This window comes from Carcharodon carcharias, chromosome 13 (assembly GCF_017639515.1).
Source record: "Carcharodon carcharias isolate sCarCar2 chromosome 13, sCarCar2.pri, whole genome shotgun sequence".
In the NCBI taxonomy this organism is placed as follows: Eukaryota; Metazoa; Chordata; class Chondrichthyes; order Lamniformes; family Lamnidae; genus Carcharodon; species Carcharodon carcharias.
Window position 1 is genome coordinate 61,251,491 of NC_054479.1, and position 16,910 is coordinate 61,268,400.

Consider the following 16,910-nt stretch of genomic DNA (forward strand, 5'->3'; position numbering starts at 1 on the left):
ATGAAGGGTCCTAGTGCGCTGTAGTGAAATTTGCTGACAATATGAAGATAGGCAGGAAAGCAAATTGAGCAGGAGTAGGCCATTTGGCCCCTAAAGTCTGCTCTTCCATTCAATAAGATCATGGCTGATCTAACTTCAACCTCAACTCCACATTCCTGTTTACTCCTGATGACCTTTCACCCCCTTATCAAGATTCTGTCTACCTTGGCCTTAAAGATATTCAAAGACTCTGGAATTTTCCTCAAAAGATGGTTCAGGCAAAGTCTTGAACCTCAATTTTTCCTCATCTGTCTTAAATGAGTGGTCCTTTTTTTTTTAAACAGTGACTCCTAGTTCTAGATTCTCCCACAAGAGGAGACATCCTTTCCACATCCACCCTGTAAAGACCCCTCAGGATCTTAATCGAGTTGCCTCTTACTCAATTCCAGTGGTACAAGCCTAACCTATCCAGCCTTTCCTTAGACATCCTGCCCATTCCTGGTATTAGTCTCGTAAACCTTCTCTGAACTGCTAATGCATTTATATCCTTAAATAAGGAGACCAATACTATGTACACTACTCTAGATGTGGTCTCACCAATGCCATGTGTAATTGAAGCTTAACCTCCCTACTCCTGTATTTGACTCCCCTTGCAAAAAATGATAACATTGTATTAGGTTTCCTAATTACTTCACTACATTCTAACCTTTTGTGATTCGTACACGAGGACACCCAGATACCTCAGCACCTCTGAGCTCTGTGCAATCTCACCATTTAGATAAAATGCTGCATTTTATTTATCCTGCCAAAATGTGGACAACCTCTCATTTTCCCACTTCATACTTCCATTTGCCAGAACTTTGCCCACTTAACTAACCTATTGTAGCCCCCTTATGTCCTCTTCACAACTTACTTTCTTTCCCATCTTTGTATCAACAAATTTAGCAGCCACATCTTCTGTCCCTTCATCCAAATCATCTAGATAATTTGTAAAGAGTTGAGGCCCTGGCACTGATCCCTGTGGCACATCACTCATCATACCCTGCCAACCAGAAAATGACCCATTTATGCCTATTGTTTCCTGTCAGCCAATCTTTCTGTGCCAATGTTACCCTTAGGCCTTGAGCTTTAATTTTGTGCAATAACATTTGAGGCACCTTGTCGAATGTCTTCTGGAAATCTAAGTACATTATATCCACTGGTTTCCCTTTATGCACAGCACCTGTTACTACTTTAAAACTCCAATAAATGGGTTTAACATGATTTCCCTTTCCCAAAACCATGTTGACACTGCCTGATTACCTTGAATTTATTCAAGTGCCCTGCTATCACTTAACATCTGTCATAGAGAAAATGTTAGAAGCTAAACTAACTGGCTTTTCCTGCTTTCTGTCTCCCCTTTTTGAATAAAGGAGTTACATTTGAAGTTTTGTAAATTAAAACCAACATGTGAACTATCTCCCTTTTTAAGACCCTCTGATGGAATCCATCAGGATCTGGGACTTGTCATCCTGCAGTTCCAGCAATTTGCTCAGTGCCACTTCCCTGGTGATTGTAATTTTCTTGTTCCTCCCTCCCTTCCAATTCCTGATTTATCTTATTTCTGGGACGTTATTTGTATCCTCTGTAGTGAAGACTGATGCAAAATACTGGTTTAATTCATGTGATGCCATCTTTTCCTTATTAATTCCCCAGACTCAGTTTCTATAGGACCAATGTTCACTTTGTTAACTCTTCAGCTTTTAAATAGCTATAGAACCTCTCACTATCTGTCTTTGTATTTCTAGCTAGTTTCCCCTCGTACTAATTTTTCCCTCCTTACTGTTCTTCTAGTCATTGTTTGCTCTTTTTACGTTCTGTCCAATCTTAGCTTTGCACAATTATTGGCTTTTTAAGTTTGATACTACCTTTCATTTTTTTTGTTAACAATGGAGGTTGGCTCCTCCCCTTGGAATTTCTTTCTTTTTCTCGTAGGAATGTATCTATTCTGTGCACTCTGAAATATCCCCTTAAATGTCTGTCACCGCATCTCTGACCTGTCCCTTAATCTAAATTGCCAGTTCACTTTTGCTAGCCCTGCTTTCATGCCCTCATAATTGCCCTTTTTCAGGATTGAAATGATTTTCAACCCACTCCTCTTTCCCTCAGACTGAATGTAAAATTCAATCATAATCATCACCGCTACCTAGTGGTGTGTTTGCTATTAATCCTATATCTGCACAATACCAGGTCTAGTACAGCCTGCTCTGGTTAGCTCCAGAGCATGCTGATCTCAAATTATCCCAAAAACATTGCCTATCTGATTTTTTCCAGACTGTATGAAGATTAAAATCTTCCATGATTCTTGTACCTTTCTGACAATCTCCCACTACTATTTCTTTGACACCAGTCCTATCACGTAATTACTGTTGGGAGGGGGGCCTGCACACCACTCATACACAAGTGACTTCTTGTGTTTATCATTCCTTATCTCCACCCAAACTGCTTTATCCTGGTTTCCTAAACTTGGATCATCCCCTCTATTATGCTAAAGTCATCATTAATTAACAGAGCCAACCCTCCACCTTTTTCCTGGCTTCCAGTCTTTCCTAATGTCCCATACCCTTCATTATTCAGGTCCTAATCTGTGCCATCCTGCAGCCATGTCTCTGTAATGACTCTTCGTGCAAATAGACACAAATAAATACAATCAGTGCATCTGTTTTTGTTTCAAATGCTATGTGCATTCAGATACAGAGCCTTTAGTTTTTTGTCCTCTTATTTTTGTAACCTCTAAGGGACAGAGGACAAATCAGTCGGTTTATCATTCCCCATATTCATACCTTCCTCCCTCTCTTACCTTGTGTCTACTCTTTGATGTACCACTTTTGGTCTCTTGCCCCCACTATTTAGTTTAAAGCTCTCTCTACTTCCTTAGTTAAGCAGTTCACAAGGACACTAGTCCCAACACTGTTCAGGTGTAGACCATCCCAATGGTACAGCCCCCACTTTCCCCAGTACTGGTGCTAGTGCCCCATGAACTGGAACCCACTTCTCCCACACCAGTCTTTGAGCCACACATTCACCTCTCTAATCTTATCTGCCCTATGACAATTTGCATGTGGCTCAGGTGGTAATCCAGAAATTACCTTTTTGAGGTTCTGCTTAATTTGGTGCCTAGCTCCTCATAATTACTCTGAAGAACCTCTCTCCTTGTCCTGCTTCTGTTGTTGGTATCTGTGGACCATGATTACTGGATGCTCCCCCTTCCACTAAGTTCCTTTCCAGCCTTGAGCAGGTATCCCAAACCCTGGCATGAGGCAGGCAATGTCAATCCCCCTTATTATACTGTCCCCTACTATTCCTCTTTGGTCCTCCCCACTTGAACAGCCTCCTGTATCACTGTGCTGTGGCCAGACTGCTCATCCATCCTGTTTTTGTCGACAGGTTGTAAGCACCTCAAATGTGCTTGAGGAGCCTCCTGTCTGTTCAGACCTTTTTACCTGCCTCACACACAGTCACATCCTCCTGTCACTCACACTGACCAAAACAGGTGACCCCATTCTAAGAAGTGTGACTGTCTCTTTGAGTGTCTAGATATTTCTCCCTTATGTTACGCAGTGGCTGTAGTTTGGCTTAGAGATCAATAATCCTGATCTGGAATTCCTCTAGCTGCTTACGCTTTCTGCAAACGTGTTTGTCCTGGATTGCATTAGTGTTTAGAAGTGCCCATGTTCCACAGCTGCAACATAACACCTGTCCTGCCATTGTTACTTATGTAATTTAATTACTTCCTTGGTTAACTTGTAATATACATAAGAGTTATTCTAATTTTACTGTGCTTATTAAATACTAGTACCATTTACTACTAAATGTTATGTTTTAAGTACACGGTTTGTTTTAAGTATTTTAATTATTTTTATTTATTATGTTTTAAGTTTTAGTTTTATTTATAGATCTACCTTAACTCTGTTGTCCTCAGCTGGTCATTAGTACACTGTCCTTTACACCAAGCACTTAACAGTCAATCAACTTGCTAGTTTCCTGTGATGTTTCAGAAGTTCACTCCATTTCTTCAGTTGAAATGATCTCGGTTCCCTTCTCATTGATTCTTTGCATCACTGTTTAAAATCAGTCTGCAAAGGGATATAGACAGGCTAAGTAAATAAAAAAATTGGCAGATAGACAATTTTCCCAGATTATACTCTATTTTGGTACAAAAACAGAATATTAAATGGATTGAGACTGCAGAATGCTACAGTACGGGGGACCTGGGTATCCTTGTACATGAACTAAAAAGTTAGCATGCAGGTACAGGAAATGATGATTGGTAAGACACACAAATGGAATGTTGGCCTTTATTGCAAGGAGGATGAAGTGTAACAATAGGCACGTCTTGCTATAACTGTACTGGACTTTGGTGAAACAACACCAAAGAGTACTGTGTACAGTTTTGCTCTCCTTACTTAAGGAGAGACGTACTTGCATTGGAAGCAGTTCAGAAGGGGCTCACAGGCTGTTTCCTGGAATTAATGGGTTGATTTATGAGGAAAGGTTGATTGGTCCTATACTCATTGAAATTTAGAAGAATGAGGGATGATCTTATTAAAAAAAATTGAGGGGGCTGACAAGGTAGATGCTGAAGGAATCCAGAACTCGGGCACAGCTTAAAAATAGTCTCTCATTTAAAGAGATGAGGAATTTCTTCCTTCAGAGGGTTGTTGGTCTTCGGAATTTTCTTCCCCAGAGAGCGGTGGAGGCTGAATCATTGACTATTTTCATTCGACAGATGTTTGATTGGCAAGGGAGTTGAGGGTTATTAAGTGGGGGGGGGCAGTAAAGTGGAGGTAGGCCACAATCTGATCATCTAGGTTTTATTGAATGGCAGAGCAGACTCAAGGGGCTGAATTACTTCTATTGTTTTGAGGTGCTGTTGCTCCAGCTTGCATGGAACTTCATGGAACACTTGCTCCAAATAAATGACTGCCTTTTTATGGGATATATGGAACACTTCTTGTTTAAGCCTACTCTGGGGTCCATAATCCCTTCTCCTTTTTCCTCCAGTGGAATGAATGTTTCACTGTACTGCAGTTTCTGCTCTTGCCCTGAAGTGGAAAATTTCATTAATTTTGCATCCAATTTCTGCCCTTCTCTCACCTTCACGTGGTCTGATTCTTCCCTTTCTTGACTTTTCCATCTCCATTTCTATTTCTGGGGTTAAACACCAATCAATATTGACTTCAGCTACCTTATCTACACTTCCTCACCCTGCTTCCTATAAGGATCCCATTCTCCCAATTTTTCACATCTGTTCTGATGATGTAATTTTCCATACCTGCACTCAAAGAACAAAGTACAGCACAGGAACAGGCCCTTCAGCTGTCCAAGCCTGCACCAATCAAATTGCCCGTGAACTAAAACATTTTGCACTTCCGGGATCCGTATCCCTCTCTCCCTCTATTCCCATCCCACTCCTCGTGTCTTCCATTTTTTTCCCCTCACCTGAGGATTCCCCTTGACTCCTGTCCATTTTATTTTGCACGCTTCTGGTCTCACCCCTCTTTTCTCCCCTTCTTCCCCCCCTCCAAAAACAATGATAGTTTTCTCCTTCTGCCCCACCGGCCTCCATATTCAGCAGCTCACCTCCAGCATTTTGTCACCACCAAACATATCCCCAACCTCTTGAGCGTTCAGCAGAGAATTCTCCTCCATGATTCCTTTTTGTCCATTCAACAGTCATCCCCAACATCCCCTCCCTTATACAGCAGCTTTCCACATGAGCATAAGAGATGCCACACCTGTCCTTGTACCTCTCTTCTCATTGTCCAAGGCCCCAAACACTTGTTCCAAATGAAAGTGATTTACTTTAGTTTCAATGTAGTATACTGTGTTTGCTGCCTGTGACATGGTCTCCTCTACAGGGGGGAGATCTGAGGTCAAAACAGACCATGACCACTTTTGTGTTCAGTCTGCAAGTATGAACCCAAGCTCTGTCACCTATCTTCTTGATTTTGTACCTTTCTTTTCTCTGACCTTTGACCTGCGACAGTGTTCTAAAGAAGCTCCATGCGAGCTTGAGGAACAGCACCTTATTTTTCAACTCCATACTCTTCAAACTTCTGGACTTAGATGGTAACCTCCACTCACCCCAGCATTTTGTATTTCCTCAGGTTTGTTTTTCATTTTGCTTTAGCTGCAAAATATTCTTTGTGCCATTCACACCAACTTCTAGACATGTTTTATTTCTTGTCCCATTACCCTCCCTTTGGCCTTGCACCATGAACTTTTGGTCACTTAGTCCCTCCTGCCCACCATCTGAGCATGCACCTTCACTTTGTTCTTCCCACTACCCCTGCTTCACCAGTAAAATCTATTATCTTTCTAACTTTGAAAGATCTCACATGTTTCCAGAGACTGCTAGGCCTACTGAATATTCCCAGAATTATTTTTATTTCTGTATCATGTTCTTGCCTTTTTGCTGATGCTTTCAGTAAAGCTCCATGTGAACAAAATTGTCAAGTCCAAGGTTTAAAATAACTAATGGAACTGAAGGGTAGTGATTTAATTGTAACTATAATACCACAACATTTGGGGGATGCTCAATTCTCACTTCGCACATTTGGGGACCAATTTATTGCCACTCAAGTTTTCACCTGAACATTTGGGCCACCCGGTTTTAGTAAATGTCAATAGTTGACACAGGTGGTGTGGACTATAGGTGAGCACTCACCTTGCCATGCATCCAAGTTCTTTGGTCTGCAAGCACATTTCTCTTCTAGTATAAACAGGTCCTTTGAGTTTAACTTTCAGGCAGAAGGTTTTGGTTCAAGGCTGAGTCTAAGACTCGAGCAGCTGCTTAGGCTAGTAATTCCTATGCAGTCATGACATGAGTGCTGCATTGACTAAGATATATTTTTGGATAAAACATTGAACTTTTCTTTTATTCATTCAAGGGATGTGGGTGGCATTGGCTAGGCCAGCATTTATTGAGAAGCTGGTGATGATTTGCCTCCTTGAACTGCTGCAGTCCATGTGATGTTGGCCCAATTTTCAGTAGTGGTGTGATGCAGCTGAGTGGCTTGCTTGTGAGGCTATTTTAGAAGGCATTTAAGAGTCCACCACATTGCTGTGAATCTGGAGTCACATGTAGGCCAGAACAGGTAAGGGCAGCAGATTTCCTTTACAAAGAACATTAGTGAACCAGATTGACAATAGTTGTCATTAGAGTTGATTCCAAATTTTAATTAATTCAAATCCCACCATCACAGATGGTGGAATTTGAACCTAGGTCCCCAGAGCAATACCCTGGATCTCTGGATTACTAATCCAGTGATTATACCACTACCCCACTGCCTCCCTTAGAACTGGAGCTGCATTTGCAGACTGAGATCACATTGCACCTGGAGGATCATGGCATCCATCCACTGTTTGGGTCAACATCACTTCCTTGATAACTGCAAGCAGGTTATCTGAAAAATCTTGGGACTTCATGCCATATTTGTCTATTTTGCAGTGTTTATTTATGTCACAAAAATAATGAAAGGCATTGTGTTCTTTGTGATGAAGCAAATGTAGAAAACTGACAGGCTCAAAGTATTTTAGGACCTACTTTAATGTAATTCCATAATTGAACAAGAAAATACCTGACATACCTTTCAATTGTAGCTCATTATAGCTAGGTGATGGGATTCAATGTTACTAAATTTTATAGCATTAGAATTTCTGTATCTAGTGAGATGCATTTTGCGGCATAGGAGTGTATGTTATTTATTGGTTGACAATCGGTGTCTTGGGAAGAGCAGTGAGGATTCAAAATGTTGTATTTGTCTCCTATATACAGCCTGCATGCAGCCAGGAAAAAGATGACTGACATCATTGGTTTCCTATAGCAAATTACTATCACTAGCTATTTAACTGCCTAGTGAGGTGCAAGAAATGGTTTCTATAGGTGACTGATCCTGCACTCCCTTCCCCGACACACAAATTTCCAGCATTCCTGCCAAAGCTGGGACAATGCTGATGTACAACTATGTAAAATCCTCTGCATTTCCTGTTTAGCTACTTGCCCAACTCCATCTTGCAATGCAATTGCTCATTGTAATATGTACAGTAATGTTGAATGTGCTCTGTTTGCATTTTGCTAAGCATTAATTTTGTGTTGGACAGGTCTAGAGCAGAGGATCCCAACACCTGTTTCGCAGCTTGGTAACTACTTCGCTCCCATTCAATCGAGAGAAGATAATAAGGAGGTTAATAAAAAGGTTGATATTCTAGAGATACTGCGAAAAGCAAATGTGGATGTGAAACCACTGCTGTCCAATCTCACTGCCAACAAGGAAAAACTAAAGGAGAGTTGTACGTGTCTATTTTGGTACTTGTCTCAGTTGAGAACGTGCTTGAAGTGCAGTTTCAAATTGTCCCAGTGGCTGCTCAGCAGTTTTGAATGAGTTGCCAACCATATCTCCCAACATGTTTCCATTTTAGGTTGGCTTGTTATTAGTTTGCAAGATGGCATCCAAAAAGACCTTCAGTACTCCTGAGTTGTGTTGAGAGATTTTTGGCTCATTTTTCAAAGCAACATGCTGTCCAGGCAGCTCCAATGATCATGTAAACATGCTGAATTTGTTGTGGTTTTTTTTTTTTGCAGCTTGTAATTGAAGCCCATGTTGGCATGTGGGGGTGTGTTGTATTCTGTGAACCTTGGAGAAAATTCCAAGCTTCCAGCAGTAATTGGGATAGTAAAGTAAATTTTGGTGGTGACTCAGTCAAAAGCTTTTGTCTCCAAGAACTTGAGCATGGCTTGAAAGTTTGTTATCCTTTGTCAACGCTATAGCTTGTGCTGATACAAAGTGTAAAATGTGTACATATTTTTGAATTTGAGCCAACTGAAGATAAAATTACATGTTTCCCTTGTAGCATGAACTGAGGTGCTCCCTTTCCAACTCAGACAAATGCTTAAACTGCTACAAATGTCAATAGATATGTGTATAATTGTCATCTTCTGCTTTTACAGCACAGACTGGAGTGGTGTTGTCTGTGGAGGAAGTGGAGGCAGGGCTGAAAGGTCTCAAAGTGGAACCAGAAAGGAAACTTGCCACCCCTTTCATGGTGGAACATCTGGAACAGACTTTGACTGCATCATCAGGCCCCAAACCAGTACAACAGAGAGATATGGACATGACTGCTTTCAATAAGCTGGTTAACACTATGAAGGCAAGTGGGACTCTGCCTTCACAACCAAAGCCCCCTGTAAGTAGAAGGTTGACTGTAGATTCAAGTCTCTGACTTGATCTTGGTTTTTTTAATGTGATGGCTTTGCTATTTCATAATTAGTGATGGGCATAATAGGTAATGTCATTACAAAAATTGAGCAGAACCTTGAGATTTGAGTTATGAATATGAAGCTTCAACATGGGACTGGACCATCGCTTTGGTCTGACACTCAACCTGGCATCGTTGTAAAGCACGTAATAAACTTAACAGTATCATTTTTGTAGCTTTTGGTTATTTGGTATTTGTACTGCTATTATGCCTATTGTTTTAATGTTTTTATTTGCATACCCAAGTTATAAGCTATGTGATTAATACAATGGGATGGACAAGCTCAGTGTGAGTGGAAAGCAAAATAATATGGAAACCTTTTTAAAAGCCGCTTGTGTGTGTACTTAGTCTGGGTGATGTAAATTCATCTGGTTTTGATTGGAATATGGTTCAGGAGTGATTTTTGAAATTTCAGGGCAGTTGCAAGCCAGTTGCTTTTGACATAATGCAAATAGGTGATCTTTCTGGCACTCTGTTCAATTTGCTGGATTGTTTTCTAATTTGCAATGAACTTATTTAGGGAAAATGTTACTTACTGACTCCAAGGTACATCATTGTCTCTGGACTTCTAATTGTATTGACAATGAATTTAATTCACTTTTTGTATTGGAGGTCAAATTGAAAACTGATGGTAGTTGGATCCAAAAGTGGTAAATTTACAGGTGCAAAAATTGACCAAGTAATTCCAGATGTCGTTATTTGACAACAGCACCTCTTTCAGCTTGGACTCTATCTAGTACTAAAATGCAATCTGCAAATTATTCTGCTTTTGATTTTTCTTGCTGAACTGTAACAAATAGTAATTGTGGGTGGTGAAATCATACAGCGATCTTCCTTGTTTTAGAAATTGCTTGCTGCTGAATTCCAAATCTAATTGGCATCACTTGAAATAGATACTGTTGATCAAATTGCAGAATTATTCCTAGTTCGAGATTCCTTCTGAGGCAGTAATCTCTCTCTCCATTTGAGGTATTAGTATCTCGAACGGTTTCTTAAGACCTTTTGGGGTTTTAACTACAGTCAGAATGCTGAATTTTTTCCATGCAACTTAGAAGTCATTGAGCACAATTTCACAGGTCCAGATAAGCTTGGAATATACGTTTCTTGGGCATCATTGTAACTGCAAGGAAAGATGGGCAATTTTGATGTGACCTCCCACTTACATTTGGAAGTCATTTCTTTTTTCCAATTGGAAATGGTCTGTGGCCCGTTGTTGTCTGGTTAAAAGATTCCATGTGATCTATCTGCTTGGATCAAACTTTGCATTTTTGTACAGGAGATTCTACCACCCCGTGTAATGGGGCCTCCGTCGCCAGATATTCTAGGCGACCTGCTTGGCAGTCAGAATCATCATACATCAGCTTTATTAAATCAGCGAGGCCATTCCTCTCCAATACCAACATTCCAGCAGCCATCCCCATCAGAGTTCTTTAGAGTCAAGTCGCCAATTGGTGAGTCTTACAATCCTAAATTGGAGATTTTATGTAATAGTAATATTTATTTGAAGGTGCCTTTTAACTGACATCAGTTCTGCTGTACATAATGTATTTAAGGTGCATATCTGTATTGTACTTGGAAATAAAGTCCCTTGGGTATTTATTCTATGTATACACCATTTCTAGGCTTGTGGAGCTAACACTTAATGCTTCAGTATACAAGGGTAATACTAATTTTTCTTAGCCTTTGGAATGTTTCATTTGAACTTGGCAAAAATACTAATTCGCATTTGGTCTGTAATCCCTTACTTCCTGTTTTACTGTGAGTAAAACTACTGATCAATTTAAAGTTGATGATGTAGTGGTAATGTTATTGACCTTGTAATCCACAGGCCCAAGCTAATGCTCTGGGAACATGGATTCAGATCCCACCATGGCAGCTGGTGGAAGTTAAATGCAATTAAGTTTGGAATGAAAAACCAGTATTAGTAATGGTGAGCATGACAACACTCTGTTGTAAACACCCATCTGGTTCATTAATGCCCTTTTTTGGGGGGGAAGGAAATCTGCCATCCTTCTTTGGTTTAGCCTACATGTGATACCAGACCCATAGCCAAGTGACTCTTAACTGCCTTGGAAATGGCCAAGCAAGCTACTCAGTTCAAGAGTAATTGGGATGGACAACGGATGTTGGCCTTGCCAGTGATGCCACGTCCCATGAGAGAAAAAAAAATCTTTCTTTGTGCTCCATTCTGGTGAGCATAATTGTCATTACGTTAGCAGGATAATAATCGGGGTAATCTCAAACTGAGATGAGTGAATTCCACAAGTCAAAGTAATACAATTTTTTTTTTTTGAGACCAGAAACAAGCAATGAAAGGTTCAAGACTAAAAAGTTGCCCACAGGATGAAGTTTTGCAAATAGCTTACTAATTGTAATAAGTCTAATTATAATATAAAATGCCTAAAGTGCCTGAAAGGAGTCATAAGGGCTGAATGGTCTTGTCTCGTCTCATTTCCTCTGCAAGGAAATGGGTAGGAGTTCCTTTTTATTGGAGAAATTCCTTTCAGGCTAACAGACATTTAAGCCTGATCAAAGCTCCAACATAAATACTGCTTGTACTTTATGAACCTTGTGGGACAAGGGATGGCTGTTGTTTCAAAAACTATCAGTATCAGTTATACCGTCCTTCCAATTTTACTGCTTTCCGTTTATAGGTTATGCTCAAAATGCTCCACGCATTCGTGATCACTTCCAAGGATTGCCATTGCCCAAAAACGTATCACCTGTTCCAGCTCCACAGGTATGAGGAATCTGACTGACTGATTGTTTTGACAAGCTAACTTTTATTCCCCCAGAAAGCTAACTAATAGTTGCTTGTCAGTTGTTTAAAATGTTACCAGGGCATAAATTTCCCAACTTCAAAACCTATTGGTGTCTTTACCATTAACCTCTTAAATTCATTGTGGCTTAACAGCCAGCTTGTTACTCCTGCTGGTCTGTTGATGATGAATTTTTCACTTTTGATTTTTCCATCCTGAGGCAGAGTTAAATTGCATCATAGTCACGAAGAATAGACTTCGGATTAATTATAGCGTGCTCAACCCATGCCAACCAGTCAGAAGATGGCTCTGAACAGATCCTGCTTACCTTTTTGAGCTGACTTTTTCTCTTGAAAGAGACCAAGTCGGAATATGCTACAAACTCTCCCTCCTATTCAAGACTGCCAATAGGATGCTCAAACACAATGTGACTTAATCATGCAAAAATTGTTGCTGTAATTAATGATCAAACTTGTCAATTCTATATGAATAAGTGATTGACCAATCTGACAAATGACTCTAGTTGCCATAAATGGGTTAAGGTATTCAGAAGGCCCCAAGGTAAATATTTTCCATAATTAACATCATGGTGACCAGGCTATCTTGCATTAACAGAAATAAGACTGAAATCTTCTGCCCACTTGCAGTAATGAGTTGTCTGTAAGTTGTATAAATATACACCTCATTCCAACTTAGACAAAGTGCAACATTAAATATTGAATTCTTATAAATTTTTGGCTGTTCAGTTTTGGTCTTTGCTGCAATGTGCTGTAGTTTTCCTTCTGCCTTGTGGCAAGTATTTATTTCAGTATCTTGAATATAAAACTGAGCTAGATTTTTGATATATTCTAGGCTGTTACTCCATCCCAACTGGATGTACGGCACAGTGCCGTGGAAGGCCTTCCCTTTGCACAGGATTTGCACATGCCAGGTGGTGATGTTTACCAACCTGGCTATGGAAAGATGCACCATGATCACAGCCGGGATGGCTATAGAGTCAGGTATGGCATTCAAAGAGCATATTGCTGTATATAAAATCATTAAATCACTCAAATATACCGTAAACCTGCATTTTAGGTTTGGAATTAATGCATAAATTCCATCCTAAGCCAGCATCCATTTCATGGAACCTAAATTGAAAGCATTTAATTATTGATTTTTGCCAGCATAATTTAAAAGCTGAGGCATTCGCAGTAAATAGATGACTTCATGAACCTACAAGTTCCTTGACATGACTTTGAAGTCTCAAAATAGGTTGGTGACATCGCACTTCATTTCAATAGTAAATGGTAACTTGTTAATTGGTGCGCAAGTGGTTTTCCTCAGGCAACCAGATTGTTTTAGTGCATTACAATCAGAATCGCACTGCCTTGAAAGGTTGATGGGAGCTGTTTTAATTTTTGTTCTCCAAAGGAAATTGAATGAATACATGAAAGGGAAAATTTTGCAAGGGGTCATGGGGAAGTATGATTAGTTGGATAGCTCTTTCAAAGAACAGGCTCTCATGCAAGATGAGCCAAATGCCTTCTGTGCTATTGAAGTGGTTCTGCTTAGTCCTGTACCTGATAGACAAGTCGGCACTCTTGTTTGGAAGGTTTTCAGTTCAAGTCCCATTCCAGATACATGAACATAAAAACCTGTGCTGACCCTCGAGTGCATTACTGAGTGGTACACTGCCAGAGGTGTGTCTTTTGAATGAGATGTTAAACCAAGGCCCCCTTTGGCTTCAAACAGGCATTAAGATCCTGGGGCATCAGTATTTTGAAGGGTCCAAGTGTTGGCCTGGCGTCCTAGCCAATATTTAACCCTTGGTCAGACTGGAGATTATCTGGCCAATATAACATTCCTGTTTGCTAATTGGCTACCACATTTCCTGCATTCATAGTGACCACACTTCAGGTACTTGATTTGCTTTAATTTCAGAACATCAATGTTTTATCAGAGGCAGCATATGATTGGAGGTCTCCAAGTATCCCTTCCACTTTTTCTAACTTGGTGGTTTAGTTGTCTCTAGACTACTGTATTAATTCATGCAGCATTTAGTGTTGGGTTATTCTCTAATGCCATCTATCCTGGTTCTAGGCAACAACGAATTAGCCGATCACCTGGGCCACCCAGTCAACACAGGCTTAATGCAGCATCGCCATCACAAGCTTCCTCATTTACAAGCATGGTAAGAATTTATACCAGACTTTTTCATTTGGATGCCCATCTGGAAGGGATGGGACTAGTTAGATGGAAATAGTTTCCAAAATGGATCTAAAATGAGAGGCCAGACTTGAGATTGCACCTAGAAATTAGAACCACAGGAGGAACTTGGGTCTCTGGAATGAATTAGCAATTGATGCGAACGCCACACCAATAGGTTGGGAAGAGAAATGAGAATAAGGCAGGCAGATGGGATTAGAAATACTCTTTTTAAAAAATGAACATAGCACAGATTACCAATGCCCAAGTGGTCTCTGTTGATGTAATTCAGTTCCTCAAATGTTTTCCTTTTTTTCACCTTTTCCAATTAAGCTTTCTCCATCATTCACCCCTACCTCAGTGATCCGGAAGATGTTTGAAAGCAAAGACAAGGGCAAGGATGGGAAGGAGAACCATCCTGTAAAAGACACTGCAGAGGATGGACACATCCTAATCGAAGGTAATCTTTGGCACCAATGCATATGTTTCTGTTACTTGTGATATGTCCTATACCTCACTATTGCCACCAGGGAGCAGACTCCCTTTGCCCAAAGTCTAATACCTTGTCAGTCACTGCTTGTACCCCTAACTTCCCCCAATTAGTCAACATGGTATAGACCAGGTATCTTTTTTGCTTAGCCATTCATTGTTGCTTTTACCAATGCTGTGATCCAACTTTAAAATGCAATTAGTTTGCTTCACTTACTACTCCAGATCATGCTGCTGCACACCTTGCCTGTTGGGATAATGATACTACATGTTCTCATATGGGGAATGGCAGTTTCGTGGTCCTGATACTGGATTAGTAATCCAGAGGCTGAGACTAATGCTTCAATGAGTTCAAGTTCCCACCACAGTAGCTGGAGAGTTTAACTTAGACTAAATTTGAAATAAAATGAGAAGTGCAAGCCTTATTAATCATAAAACCCATCTGGTTCACTATATGCCCTTTGGGGAGGGAATCTATCCTTACCCAGTCTGGCCTATGTTTGACTCCAGACCCACAGCAATGTAGTGGACTCCTAACTGCTCCTCAAATGGACTAGCAAACAACTCCGTTAAAGGGCAATTGGGAATGGGCAACAAATGCTGTCCTTGCCAAGAATGTTCCCATCTAGAAACAAAAAGACTAGGCAGTAAAATGGTCCAGTTCTGTTTCTTTTGAATTCTTGGGTGAATATTATAACACCAGCTACTTATGAGCATCTAACCTTTCTAAATCTTAATTTGGAATTGCCATCTAATTGCCCCCTTGGAGTAGAGCAATCCCATTGTGTGTAAACTTGAAGCCTTCTCTAATTAATGAAGTCCAAGGAAATTATACACAGGCCTGCAAAATGTTAAATAAGGGCCCCTTGAGCCTGTTCCACCATTCAATATGATAATGGCTGATCTTTTGCCCCAACTCCACTTTGACTGAGACCAAAAATCTGCCTATCTCAGTCTTAAATATACTCAAGAATGGAATGTCCACAACCCTCCAAGTTAGACTATTCCTAAGAATCACAATCCTCCTGAATGAGGACATTTCTCCTTCTCTTGATCCTAAGCGATTGTCCCCTTACCCTGAGACTGTGCCCCCATGTTCTAGGTTCCCCAGCTGGGGAAACAACCTCTGTCTACCCTTTCAATCACCTTAATAATCTTATATGCTTTAATGAGATCTACAGAGAAGAATATGGACCCGTTTTACTCGACCCCTCATTGTAAGACAACGCTGTCATCTCGGCACCAATCTGTACTGCCTCCAGTGCAAGTTTGCCACTCTTGCAGTATAGAGACCAAAACTGCACATGGTACTCCAGATGTGGTCTCACCCAAAGCATAAACAATTGTAGCAAGACCTCTTCTTTCCTATACTCCAACCCCTTGCAGTAAAGGACAACTTGCCATTTGCCACCTTAATTGCTTGAAGTACCTGCATGCTAACTGTGGTGCCTGTATGAGTGTACACAAATCTCTGGATATAAATATTTAGAAGTCTCACACTTTAATCTGCTTTTCTATTAAATTAATTAACCTTGCACATCATACTCTGCCACCTGGTAACCAAATCACTTCACTTTATCTATATCCCTTTGCAGACTATCCTCCTTGCATTCCCACCTAGCTTTGTATTGTCAGCAAACTTGGACGAAGAGGCAGAGTAACGTATCAAAGTCAGTAGCTGAGGCCCCAGCACTGATCCTTGTGGCACTCCACTGGCCACAGCCTTCCAACTTGAAGATGCCCCATTTATGCCTACTTTTTGCTTCCTGTCAGTTAACCAGTTCTCCCATCCATGCTATTATATCATTCTCAACTCCATGAGTCCTTACCTTGTATATTAACCTTTTGCGTGGCAACTTCTCTAGCTCTTTAAATTGCCCTCAATTTTTACGTCCTTAATGGTCTAATTTTTGTCAACAATTTCCTTTTGGTAAAACCATTTTAACTCTGATCGTGTTTTTTGTGCTTTTGTTAAGACTTCCTTTGTAATAATAGATTCCAGGATTTTTCCATGACTGTCAGGCTAACTGGCCTCTAGTTCCTGCATTTCTTGAAAGCAGTGTTACACTTGCTAACTTGTAAACTGCTGGGAGCATTCTAGAATCTAGGAAATTTTGGAAAATCATAGCCAGTGCACCCACTATCTCCGCAGCTACCTGGCCTAGGATATAGGTCATCACGTGCTGGGAATTTGTC

General features: G+C 40.5%; 1 protein-coding gene across 3 annotated transcripts in view; it reads left to right on the top strand.

The window, feature by feature from the left end:
* eif4enif1 (eukaryotic translation initiation factor 4E nuclear import factor 1) overlaps positions 1–16,910 on the top strand; it is a 69,274-nt gene that overhangs the window by 36,472 nt on the left and 15,892 nt on the right. The window contains exons 9-15 of one of the 3 annotated variants that reach the window (XM_041202258.1): positions 8,125–8,313; positions 8,972–9,207; positions 10,556–10,730; positions 11,934–12,019; positions 12,891–13,039; positions 14,121–14,211; positions 14,559–14,685. In XM_041202258.1, coding sequence (XP_041058192.1) covers positions 8,125–8,313; positions 8,972–9,207; positions 10,556–10,730; positions 11,934–12,019; positions 12,891–13,039; positions 14,121–14,211; positions 14,559–14,685 — 1,053 coding nt within the window. The remainder of the gene's footprint in view (positions 1–8,124; positions 8,314–8,971; positions 9,208–10,555; positions 10,731–11,933; positions 12,020–12,890; positions 13,040–14,120; positions 14,212–14,558; positions 14,686–16,910) is intronic. The other 2 variants (XM_041202259.1, XM_041202260.1) reach the window with 2 other exon arrangements.